Source organism: Coturnix japonica, chromosome 4 (genome assembly GCF_054131305.1).
Source record: "Coturnix japonica strain WE chromosome 4, WE-NBRP24, whole genome shotgun sequence".
Lineage (NCBI taxonomy): Eukaryota > Metazoa > Chordata > Aves > Galliformes > Phasianidae > Coturnix > Coturnix japonica.
The window spans coordinates 89540270-89553222 of record NC_140666.1 but is presented as its reverse complement, the minus strand read 5'-3'; the positions used below and the strand labels follow the sequence as shown (position 1 = coordinate 89553222).

The following is a 12953-nucleotide window of genomic DNA, read 5'->3' as shown; positions in this document are numbered from 1 at the left end:
TCCAACGGGGAAACAAACAGCATTGGGAATTTCTTATCGCGGCCGCGCTGCAATGAATGCAATTATAGCTCCGGAGCCGCTGCTGCCCCGCGCTGCTCCGCCGCTTATCCCTGCACAGCATCTGCCTCCCGCTCCCCACCCCTGATTGCTTTCCCCTCCTTTTCCCTCTGATTATCTTTCCTTTGCTCCGTTCCCACCTCTGGCGTTGCCCGTTTCCTTCCGCTTTTGCATTTATAGGTGGTTTGGGTTTTTAATTACCCCTGGGTTCGTTATCATTATGGTATCCTTTGGGCTGGGAAAGTCGTTGGGTGGTGGGTGACACCCGTGGAGGTGTCATTCATCCCAATGGGGACATGGAGGTGCATGGAGCAGGGGGACATCCCTCATCGTGGGGCAAAGTGATGGCATTGATGTGGGGCGATGCAATGGCATTTACATAGGGGCAAAGCAATTGCACTCACGTGGGTGCGAAGAAATAGCACTTAGGGCAAAGGAATCCTGCGTAGGTGAGGCAAAGGAATTGCATTTATGTAGAGGGAACGAAATGACATCGATGTGGCTCAATGACAATTGCAGTTCTATGGGGCAAAGACTTGGTGTTTGCATGGGGTGAAGTTCAGGGGGGCTGCAATGTGAGCCCACTTTGGGGCTCCAGCAAAACCCATCTGCAGAGCATCTATTACCCCCCAAGAGGGGGGGAAGGGGAGGAAGGAGAGGAAAGAGAGGTTGGCCAGGAGGGAAGGTTGGAGTTAAAACAAATAAAGAGTTCAAATGTGAAACGATTGGAAATAAAATACAATAAAAAGAAATGGAAAGCTGGGGAGATAAGGAGAGGGCGCCTTCGCCGCCTATTTAACATTCATTGGATTGAATAATCAGCCCTCATTATCTCAAATTGGTTGCATATTTGCCCTCAAAATGCTAATTTGAAAGTTGGCTGCGAGCGCCGTCTGCCTATTTTGACTAAAAGATGATTTTGCTTTTATTGTGCATTGTTTGTAGCTCCGGGGGCATTTCCAGTTTCAAAGTGAAAAAGGAAAGAAGGGGGGGAAGGAGGGAAAGAAGGAAGAGAAGGGGAAGAAGGACCCCAAAGCCATTCAAGGTTGGGAGGGAGGCACCTGGACTGGCATTCCCAGGGCTGTGGGGAGGATTGGAGGCGTTATCAGGTGCTGGAGATGGGGTGGATCCTTTATCGTTCATCTCGGGGTGGAAAATAGGAGGAATAATGTTATTCTATGGCGGCGATGTCCCATCGACCTTCGTGGAGATGCTGCTGTGTCCCCATCCCTGCTGTGCTTGGAGTAAATGTGGTTTCTCCGCCATATCCTGACCCCAAATCCATGAGGTTGACCCATACGATGACCCCAAAATCCCACACTGAGCCCCATATCCCACAACGGTCCCCACATACAGAGCCCGAAACGTCCCCTTCTTTTCCCTCAGGACTCAGTCCACGCGATGAGCCCAAATCCCATCCCTTTATTACCCTTCCTAAAAGTCAATCAATAGATCATAATGCGGGGAATAATGTCCGGAGTTAAAAACCCCATTCACGGCCGAGGATTAGGGTTATTGAAGGGCAATTGCTTCCCAATCGCTTCAATCCGCCGTTAGCGATGCTGCCGTCCGCCCGCTGGCTTACCCACAATGCCCCCAAATACCACGTTTCTCATGCAGCCCCCAGCGCTGCCCCCCAAAGCTGTTTGCACAGCAAACTGCAATTGTAAGGGAGATTAACGGGGCCGGGGTTCGGCCGCCCTTCATTGACAAACACAAGAGGCAATCCGCTGCCATCAATTCCACCGGCGGCTCCGGGTTTGGCAATGACACTGCTTTTGACATTCCCAACCATGTGGATGGATGGGGTGGGGGTCCCCCCATAGATGGATGGGGTGGGGTTCCCCCCCTGGATGGGTCCCCCCATCCTTTCTCCTTTTGGGACTCCGAATGGTAGAGCGAAGCCGCTTTCCCATAACACAAATCTCAGCCATCCCATGAGGAACTTGATGAGCCTTGGGGTCCCCTCCAACTCAAGCCATTCTATGACTCATAGCCCCAAGTTGGTGCCACCCTCCCATGAGGGGCTGGAACTTGATGAGCCTTGGGGTCCCCTCCAACACAAGCCATTCTACGACTCATAGCCCCAAACTGGTGCCATCCATTGGCTGACGTGTCCCTTTGGGGCTGGTTGATCGTTTTTGGATCCTAGATGCTGTCCCAGTTGGTGTGGGGTTAAATTCAACCAGCGCTGGGACAGGTAACACATGGGACATTTGGCCAACGTGACTTTGCTGGAGCCTCACACTTTGAGTGGGGTTTGGGGACAGGGCCCAGCCCCATCTGGTGATCAGAGCCCTTATTTGTGCCCTTATTAACACTGTGGGGCAGCATCTGTGGGGCAGCAATGCTATTTTGGTCATCCCCTGTCCCGTCCCGGTGTGTTCCAGCACAGTGTCCCATCCCAGTGCAGCCCAGTCCCGATGTGTCCCCTCGTTGGGGGTCCCCCCTCCCCAATGTGTCCCCTCCCTCTGTCTCAGCCCATTGATTGCTCCGTGTTACTGAGCGGTCGGGCAGTTCCCTCTGGTGGACAAAGAGGGAACGGCCGCGACCTGAAGGGAATGGGATCTCTCCGAACGGGAACCTTTGCCAACCCAACCAGGATGCTCGTTAACTGAGATACTCATTAACTGAGATCCCTCCTAACTGGAATTCCCACTAACTGGGACCCCCATCTATTTGGCTGCCCTCTAACTGAGACATTCGCCAACTGGGATCCCAACTAACTGGGATTCCCGTTAACTGGGGCGTTCATTAACTGGAATCCTATTACTTGGCTACCCTCTAACTGGGATGGTCATTAACTGGGATCCTAATTAACTGGAGCCCCACTAACCAGCATCCTTCAAATCAGGAGCCCTCTAACTGAGATGTTTCCCAACTGGGATCCCGATAAATAGGAAGCCACAGGCCGGGATCTCCATTAACTTGGATCCCCACTTACAAACATCCCATTAACTGGGATTCCTGCTAACTGGGATCCTCAACTGAGATCCTACAGACTGGGATTGGTGTTAACTGGAACAGCAGCTTTTAATTGGGATCTCTATCAGCTGCAATGCTCTGACTGGGATGCTCATCAACAGGAGGCCCCACTCAATGGGATCTGGACAATTGGGATGGTCATCAATTGGAAAGCCCATAACCAGTGTGCCTCCCTAACCAGGACCCCACTAATTGGGATGCCCATAAAGTGGGATGTCCACTAACCTACCCTGAGCCATGAGATCCATAAGAGAAGCTCTAAAAATCCATAAAGCACCAGAATGGGGCAGACGCTCCTCTGCCACTTGATGGCAGTGGGCATCCAAACGCTCTGTTTCACCCAATAATTCCAGCTGAATGGGTTCAAAGCGCTTCTTTATCCCCAAAAACCCTCCAAAATGGGGGTGTCCACGGGTTCCCAGTACGGTGGTGGATTGGGAACCATGTAAAGGGATTATTGTGTGCAGAGTGAAGGATGGATGGTGGGCAATGGGACACAAGGATGGGGAGGGGGGGCATGACCCCCATGACATTGTAAGCCCCACTGCTGGCATGCAGACGTGCAATCCACACTGCACCCAGACAGCCAAGCCTGAGCCTAATGAGCAGCATTGTTATTAATTAGCTCAGGAGCTTCCTCTTCTGCCAATGGGGCCTTGGGGCTGGGGATTACCAAGGAGCAATCCAGGTGTGATCCCAAGTCTCAGCCTCACTGCATCACATCAGCCCTCACCCCATAGCGTCACCCCTCCAATAATCCTACATCCCACCCCATCACTCAGTGGGATTTCAACCCCTCCACTTCATCCCATTGGGAACCAACGTCCCCACTTTTTACTTCCATATCTACCACATCCCAAACCCGGATGCCATCAACCTAAAAGGAACACAAAAAGGGGGGGGGTTGGGGGTCCAGTTTGGGGCCGTGGGGGTGTTTTGCTGAGTGCCATCACACGAGGAAGGAGAGGAAAAAGGGCATAAAAAAGGAAAGCGCCTCCCATCCAAACACGAGGGAGCCTCCTGCCTTCTTTGTCTCTGCCCTTTCAAGGCCATCATTAGGAACTAATAACGGCAAATCTGCTGCCCTTTCATCTCGGACCCCCCAGGGCCTTTATTTGCCCCTCGGTTGTGGGGTGCTGCCCGTGGGACAAGTTGAGGAGCATGGCCTTTATTTGCTATCAGATACACAGAGCCATCACCCACCCGTCCCATTGCCATGCCCAACACGGGGGATAAATAACTCCATTGGGAAAGCCAAGCAAAGGGGGTGGGGGGGCTCAAATAGCACCTGTGGGGCCCCCTGCCCCCGACCCCCCCGCGCCCCATTTCCTCCCCCATAAAGCACAGAGCCCGGTGCTGTCCTTTGACCGGGACTCGCTCCCTGCCGGGCCGGGCCGAGGTGTGACTTTTCCCAGCTCATTAGGAAAAGCCGCTCGGTTTTAAGCATCTCAGCCCTTAATGACCATCTGAATCCCATCAGCAGGGCTCTGACAGAGGGGCTGGGGGGGCTGGGGTGAGATCTGGGTGGGGGGGGGGGGGGGGGGTGGGCGAATGGCATCCCTGGGTCCCGCTGCCACCGCATCCCTGCGTGTCACATCCCTTTCCCTCAATGGCACCAGGTTCAGTTCTGTCCCCCCCCAATAAACGAGTGCAGCAAACTGGGGGTCGGAGAGGGGGAACCCCTCAGCCTGTAGGAGGGCGGCTGGTTTTGAGGTGGGACACATTGGGATGTCCCGGAATATAGAGCCACAAAATGGGGCTAAACCCACCTAATCGGGGGCTGCGCCCTTTCAGTACCAACACCCGGGCGGCCATCGGGAGGTGCCGTCGGGGCGGTCCCCGCCCTCCCCATCCCATCCCATCCCATCCCATCCCATCCCATCCTCCCCCCCGCTCCCATTCCCGGCCCTATAAAAGCGGGAGGCACAGCCCCGAGCCCACCCCGCCATGCCGCCCCCGGCCCCTCCGCCCCCCGCTCGGCCCGGCCAGGCCTTCACCATCGCAGCGCTGCTTGGACGCTCCTCACCCCCCCCGGCACCGCCGCCACCACCGACCCCTCCGCTACCACCGACCCCTCCGCTGCCGCATTGGGGGGCACCTCCAGGGCCGCTCTGCGCTGCGTGCTGCGGACCCCCGCCCGCCTGGGCTGCTCGTCTCGGAGTCACAGGTAGGGCCGGGGCTGCGGGGAGCTACGGGGGGAAAACCTCATCCATGGGGACGTCTCCAAAAGGGGACATCTCCAAAAGGGGACATCTCCAAAAGGGGACATCTCCAAAAGGGGACATCTCCAAAAGGGGACCTTCTTCCACCTCAGCCCCCAGGGTACCCGTGTCCACATCTCCCATAGGAACACCTCAGCCAGGGGTTTTTCCACCTTTCCAGGAGGGATCTGTCTGCCTTTCCCCTTTTCCACTGGGGACTTTAATCCATCTCTCCAGGTGGGGCTTTTGGCTGCCTCTCCCGTAGGGATGTCTCCAAATGGGGATTTCCTACTTCCCCAGGGTACCCTTGTCCCCCCCTACTCCAATTCGGAAAGCCCTTCTCAAGTGGAACTCTTCTCCTGTAGAGTCACCTCTAAATGCTGAGCTCTCCCCACTTTTGTCAGCAGGACCCTTCCTTTAGTGACATCTCCAGCTGGGGATTTACATCCACCTCTACAGATGGGACCCCTCGGAGACACCTCCAAATGGGAAGCTCTTAATAGGATGCTCCAACCTCTCCAAATGGGACCCTTTTCCAGCTCTCCAATGGGGACATCTCTGAATGGGGATCTCCTTCCACTCGTAGGAATCACTTTTGATTTGATATAGACTTATTTAGGGGAGGGATCTAATTTCATCTCTCCTTTAGGGACATCTCCAAGTGTGGGCATTAATCCACCTGTCCAGGAGGGACCCTTGTCCATCTCTCCCATAGGGAAATTTCCAAATGGGGAACTCATTCCATTTCTCCCATGGGGTCACCTCTGAATGGGGACCTCCTTCTATCTCCATGTTTGGGACTTTAGTCTCCTACTCCAATGCAGATCCCCTTCCTAAGGGAATCTCCTCCAGGAGGACCCTTGTCCACCTCTCCTATGGGGACATCTCCAAATGTTGGACCTCCTCCCCACCTCTTCAAGGTGACACTTTCCAAGAGGGTCCATCTGTCCAAAGAGATCTTCTCCCCCATCCCAAGAGATCCCTTCTGCCTCTTCCATGGGAACCCTCCACTCCAAGAGTCCCCCCTATATCAACCCCTTGACCACTGTTCTCTCTCACCTCCAGGCTTCCTGCTCTCCAAGTGCTGCTTCCCCATCTTTAAAACCAAGGCTGGCAAAGCCAAGCGGGTGCGCACCATCTTCACCAGTGACCAGCTGGCGCGGCTGGAGAAGGAGTTTGCCCGGCAGCAATACATGGTGGGCACGGAGAGGTGCCTGCTTGCCTCTGCATTGCATCTCACCGAGGAGCAGGTGAGATCTGGGAGGTGTGGGGGGCTTCCAAGTGATTGCTGGTGCTTTATATGAAAGGGATGGGAGGTTTTCATGTTGTTATCATTGGGAAACCGAGGCACAAAGTGGTTATCCTTGTATTGTATGGAAGGGTTGGGCTTGCATCCAACTTGAACTTGGGTTTTGGTTGTAGTTTATCTGTATGAGGTCAGCTCCTGGATGGCTGTTTGTGTCTGTGCTAGGGATAGAGAGTGGCAGGGGGACACTTAGTGGTCAGGGGATGATGAAGCTGTGGGCTATGAGAGCTTAGTGTAGGGTCCTGCGGGACCTTGAGCTCCATGAGTTCCAAAACCAATCTTCATTTCTTCCAAAGGTGAAAGTCTGGTTCCAAAACCGAAGGATCAAATGGAGGAAACAAAGCCTGGAGCAGCAGCAAGCCAAACTGGCCAAGATGGGCCTGAGCACCCCACAGAGGAGCCCTGACTCCCAAAGCCACCGTGGTGATGAGGACAAGGACTGCCCTATGGGGGCTGAGGACCTGCAGGAGGACACGAGCTCAACCCTGGGCTCAGGGGCTTCACCTTCCTCTGCACAGACTGTGGCCAAGTGCTGCTGAGCTGCCCGACCCCCCAGTGCTGCTGGGTTTTGTGTATTATATGTGACTGTATCATAGCTGGCAATGAGGGTATCTAATATATACAAGGAGTGGATTATTTTTGCAGTGCGAAAATAAATTATTTATGCAACTCTTGGTTTAAAGGAAAACTCAGGGCTTCGTGTTGTCCCTCTGTCCCATGGCCTGGCTGTCTGTCTCCCTTTTACTTCCTAGGTGGGAGAAAGGGTTCTGCAAGGGGATGGGGAGATGATGGATGGATGGAGAAGGTGATGATCTGGGGAGGACGAAGGAAAAAGGGACGATGGATGGAGATGTGATGGAAGCTGCCTTTTGTTTTGGCTTTTTTTTAGGGCCAGGATTAGCCGGTAGCTCTCAAAGAGCCCAAACTGTGCTCATGTCTTCCCATGTCTGACAGAGCCCAGTGTGCCAGCGGGTTTAACCCGCTAATCTCAACATACCGCTGGGTTTATTGCAATCATCCCTGAGACAACGGGGGTTTTATGGGGATGTTTTGATATCGCTCAGCTGGGGGCTGAGCTGATTGAGGGGGTTACGTTGTTCTCAGGACACCTTTAATCCCCAGCCTACTTTAGCACTGGGCTGTTCTTCATGTGGGTGCTCTGCTCCCATCTCAGAACTGCTGTGGTGGACAAGATGGGGCTCTGTGCAAGACAAATGGCTGCACTGATTTGGGTGTATGGATTTGGGGCCTTGGATTTGCCCATGGCAGCTCAGGTTTGCATATGGACGGAGGGGATGGAAGGATGATTGGGGAGTGATGTGCAGCTCCAGACTGCGAATAGGGCTGAATAGGTGCAAATGGGTGGCTGTGCCGTGGGATGGGAGAGGAGCAGAGATAGCAGGAGAGATAATGGGGTGGATAATCCCCATACAACCACCCCCACCCCCTCAGTGTCCTTCCTGCCGGGATTACTCCTGCTGAGCACGGGGCGATGCACAGACACGGTGTGTTTGCACGGCGTTGTAGGAGCCTGTAAGATGCTGGAACAGCCGCCAGCCCCACAAATCCTCATATCTTGGGCACGTTTGTGTCCCTTTCCCAAGATGGAAGCCCTGCTTTCCTCATCTGCCGTCTCCTCTCTCCCTGTTTTTGAGGGGGTTGTTAAATGGGATTACGGCGTGCCTCGGAGGGGCCGCGGCGCTGGGGACGTCTATGCACATTGCCCAGCTCTGTCTCATCTTGTAATCTTGTTAAATGGTCAGGGAGCGTTTCCCCCCACTTCTCCCTCCCCCTTTTCATTCCCGATTGAAACATCAAATAGAGCCACCGGGGGCTGCCAGCAGCTCCACCTGCCCGGGGAATTAAAGGAGGAACGGGCTCCGTGTCCCTTCGACTGCAGCTTTCTGGGGTGGGATCACCCTGAGCTCACACTGGGACACCGAATCTTAGAGTGACCCGGGTTACATTCCTAAGGTGGGGACTCATCCCGCAGCAAGAAGCCCCGCACCAGGACCATTCCATCCTCAGGTTGTGCCATTGGTCCCTTTTGGATATGGATTGGGTTGGGTTGAGCACGACCCATTGAACACAGTGCTCATCCCTCTGCTCTCCTGATCCCGGCTCCTTCCTCACCTCTGTGCATGGCACCATCCGGACCCTCTGCAAACGGGTTCCCAGCAGACAACCCCAACGCAGCTGATTTGGTTTAAAACCTTGATTGCATCAGCTCCATCCAGTCCCGATGGGGTGTGATAAAGGGCAGAAGGGGATCTTATAGGAGCTGTGGGATCAGCAGGCAGATAAAGCACCCCAGGAGGCAGCAGCATCTCGGGGCTGCTATGCTCTCATGCCTCAGTTTCCCTATTCTAGATATAGAATGATAGATATAGATATGCAGCCTCACCCCACCAGCCCAACTCCTCGTATCCCCGCCGAGATCCCGGCAGGACCCGACCCCTGAGCTGCCCCATCCATCCCCCCCTCCCTCTTTATTGATTTAATAAGATGGAGGGGAATTAACGGGGCCGAAGCATTGGGATAATGAAAGATGAACAAAGGGGCAGCGCTAGCAAAGATGCTGCCAGCTTTTAATGATGAGGCCGGGCAGATCCCCTGCTAGCTGTCCCTTTGGAGTGGCGATTAAGAACATACTGTTGTTGTTAAGGCCGAGAGATAAATCCCTGCACCGTTTCTGATGTGATCAGCCGGGGCTTCTCCCTACAATTTGTGATCCTATTGTGGACGGTGTTTGCCCTGGGCAAGGAGAGTCTGGGAACCACTTATGAAGCATCCTTTGGTCATTAGCCTCCTCATTAGGACAGAACAATGTCGGGGAGGAAAGATAATTGAAGGGAGCAGCACTCAGGGGCTGTGTCGGCGCTGCCTCAGTTTGTTGGTAATTCCCAATTAATTTGGAATGCCTGGTTTGGAGATGCTCTTAATAACCGCATCCAACGGGGATATCGAGAACATTTTGGGGTTCCCCATGTCAGCCTGATGGTGACGTAGACTCAAAGCCATGGATTTTAGGGCTGGAGGTGCTCCAAGGGGCAGCATCCAGCCCGGAATTGGAAGCTAAAGGTTGGGGCGTTGGACCCAGACACGCAGCGATGTCCCCGGCACTGGGACACCCCGGCTCCGTGCCCCGGGGACCGGCGGGGAGAGAAGTAATTCTTCAGGATGCTTGACATTATCAAGTGCTAATGAGACCTGGATGGGGCTGAGGTGCTTTGCAGGCCATTACCCCAAATTAACCTGACAATGCAGCCGGGGCCAGTGTCTGAAGGAGGACTGGGTTGTGTATTGGCCGTCTGGGGCCGAGGGCTGGATGCTGCCCTTCTGCCTTTTCTCCCTTTGCAGAAAGCATTTGTGCGTCTTGCAGGGTGGGTCTCGGCGGCATGCCTGCATTCGGATCAGCATCCCAAGGGCTGGAGGAAGGCGATGAGAATGGATGGTGGGGGGAGATCAGGGTTGTCTTCTCTGCGGGCTGCAGCGTGTCACCTTTTCCTTGGAACTTTGCCCACGGGAGGGGGATTGGAATTAGAAGCTCTTCAATGTCCCTTCTAACTAAAGCCATTCTATGAATCGGTGGGGAGAGAATCTCATGTTCATCTTTTAGTGGTGAAGGTGAAGGCCTGTTCCCTTCTCCCCATGGGATTTGGTGAGATATGGTTTGGGAAGGGGCAAACCAGAAGATGGAGGGACATCCCCCACTGCCCATCTGTGTGCATCCATCCCCACCTGGGTGAGCAGAGGAGAAACAGTGCAAAAAATACCCTTACACAAGGGTAAATCTGACCATCAGCACCCTATTTCTAAGCCAGTTTTGCTGGGTTTTAAGAGCAAAAGGCAAGAGGTCAGGAGTTCAGATTCCTTAGGGTGACAGTGCTGGGCAAGTTATCGTAATTATAGAACCATAGGAAACAATCATAGAATCATTAATGTTGGAGAAAACCTTGAAGAGCATCCAGTCCAACCATCAACCACCCAACCAAGCAACCATCCCCCACTGTGCCTGCTCATAGAATCATTAAGGTTGGAAAAGACCCCTAAGGGTCACCAAGTCCAGCCAACATCCCATCCCCACCGTGCCCGCTAACCATGTCCATAATGAGTGCCAACACATCATGGCACCATCTCCTCCCCCATAAGACCCTGCAGACGGGATGCTCTGCTCTGAGATGATATTTACCCACTTGGAAACAACTCACAGCCTGGATTACAAATGCGGGTCAAACTCTCATCACGTTTTCACGTGTGCTTGCTGTGGGTTTGGGGATATTTCCGCTTCATCTTATGCCCACCGGGAAGGCTGGAGCGGGATGGGGACAGAGCCGGGTGGTGGAGGAGAGGTGTGAAATTTCTCATGGGCAAACAAGTGAGAGAGAGCGACGGGGTGCCCAGGAGAAGGGGGACCGAAAAGACAAGGGGGGGAGCTGAGGAGGGAGAGAAAGCAGCAGCCAGAGAGAGACACAAATCCCCAAAGCAGCGACCCGGTTTGAAGAGCAGGGGGGATTTTTCTATGAGGGGATTGTAAAATGCGCTCTCTCTTTTCCCTTTGCAGGGGGGAACAAGGGCCCCCACTCTATCTGATAGTCATTAGCATCAATTAGCCCCGTTTGAAGTAGGCAACATCTTTGTCTCTTGGCAAAAAAGAAATAAAAAAACCTTTCAGGGAGCCCATAATAACATCTGGAGCAAGGAGAGGCTGAGCTCAAGTTCCCCACTTTCATCTCTTGTCGAGGTACTTGGAATGTTAATGCAGCCTCATTCTTTAATGGAGTTATCAGGAAATGCTTTTCACCCCCTTCCCTTTGCTCAGGGGGGATGTTTACAAAGAGCTGGGGGCTTTTTTGTTGTTGTTGTTGGGATTTTTTTTCTCCCTCCCCCCAAAGAAACTTCCCCCCCCCCCTTTCCCCTCCCCTTTTATTTTCTGAACTCTTGAAAAACAAAACTGGAAACATAAAAAAAAAAAGGGGGTGGTGGTGGTTGGGGGAGGAACAAGATCCATCCTTTCATCTCTCCTTCTCTGTGCCTGCACAAGGCTGCTTCCCATGGAGCACATGGGGTGGGATGATGGGATGGAGCCGTTCAACCTCACGTGCACCGCCGGGCAGCCCCGCTCCTCCTGGCTGCTGGGTGCTACATTTCCCAAGTCATTATCAGAGAGTGAAAATTTCCAGCTTTTTAACTGAAATGCGTTAGCTGAGCACACAGTACTAATGGGAAACAGGGTGCGTCAACAGGCCGCCAAGCTGGAGATGCAGGATGGGAAACCACCTTTGGTGGCCACCCGTCCCTCTGTCCTTCCTCCCACCTCTGCTCTGCCCACCTTGCTCACCCCACAGTGAATTCCGAAGCTCCCTTCCAACCCATGCCCTTCTACCATTCTCCAGTTTGATGATTCTATGATTTAAGGATTCTGTGACTCAATCATTCTATGATTCGATGATGGTACGTTTCTATGGTTCTACAATTCCTTAACTCTGCGGATCCATCGTTGTACAATTCAGTGCTTCTGTGATTCAATGACCCTATGATTCATTGATTCTACGGTTCTGTGATTCTATGACTCAATGATTCAGTGATTCTACAGTTCAATGATTCAACGACTCAACAATTCTATGATTGAGTGATTGAATGATTCCATGATTCAATGGTTCTATTATTCCATGATTCAATGATTCCATGATTCTATGTTTCTATTATTAAATGATATAGTGATTCCATGATTCCATGATTCTATGTTTCTATTATTAAATGATATAGTGATTCCATGATTCCATGATTCTATATTTCTGTCATTCAATGATTTGATGATTCAGTGATTCAATGATTCCTTGATTCCATGATTCCATGATTCAATGACTCCATGATTCCTTGATTCAACGACTTCATGATTCTGTGATTCTATGATCCCATGATTTCATGATTCCATGATTCCATGATTCCGTTATTCTGTTATTCCATGATTCCATGATTCTATGATTCAGTTATACTATGATTCTATGATTCCATGATTCTATGATTCAGTTACACTATGATTCTATGATTCCATGATTCTATGATTCAGTTACACTATGATTCTATGATTCAAAGACTCCATGATTCCACAATTCTATTATTCCGTGATCCCATGATTCTATTATTCCATGATTCCATGGTTCAATGACTCCATGAATCCTTGATTCAATGATTCTATGATACAGTGACTCTACAGTTCCATGATTCCATGGTTCCGTGATTGAACAGTTCTATGTTCCAGTAATCCTATAAAGACTTAACACCCAGAGCACCCCTCACATCTCTTCCCATGGGAAACAACTTGGGTTATGGTGACATTAGAAAGAGAAAAAATAATTGGCAAGAAAAAACTCCTACCTAAGCACGTTTTAACCCACACA

The 12953-nt window shown here is 52.2% G+C and overlaps 1 protein-coding gene across 1 annotated transcript; it reads left to right on the top strand.

Annotated features, from left to right (window-relative positions):
• The first annotated feature begins 4989 nt into the window (after positions 1–4989).
• Positions 4990–7237, top strand: LOC107314082 (homeobox protein Nkx-6.1-like). The gene is made up of 3 exons (XM_015862958.3): positions 4990–5209; positions 6309–6493; positions 6846–7237. The coding sequence occupies exons 1-3, from the start codon at positions 4990–4992 to the stop codon at positions 7086–7088; spliced, it is 648 nt and encodes a 215-aa protein (XP_015718444.2). The 3' UTR covers positions 7089–7237.
• The last annotated feature ends 5716 nt before the right edge of the window (positions 7238–12953 follow it).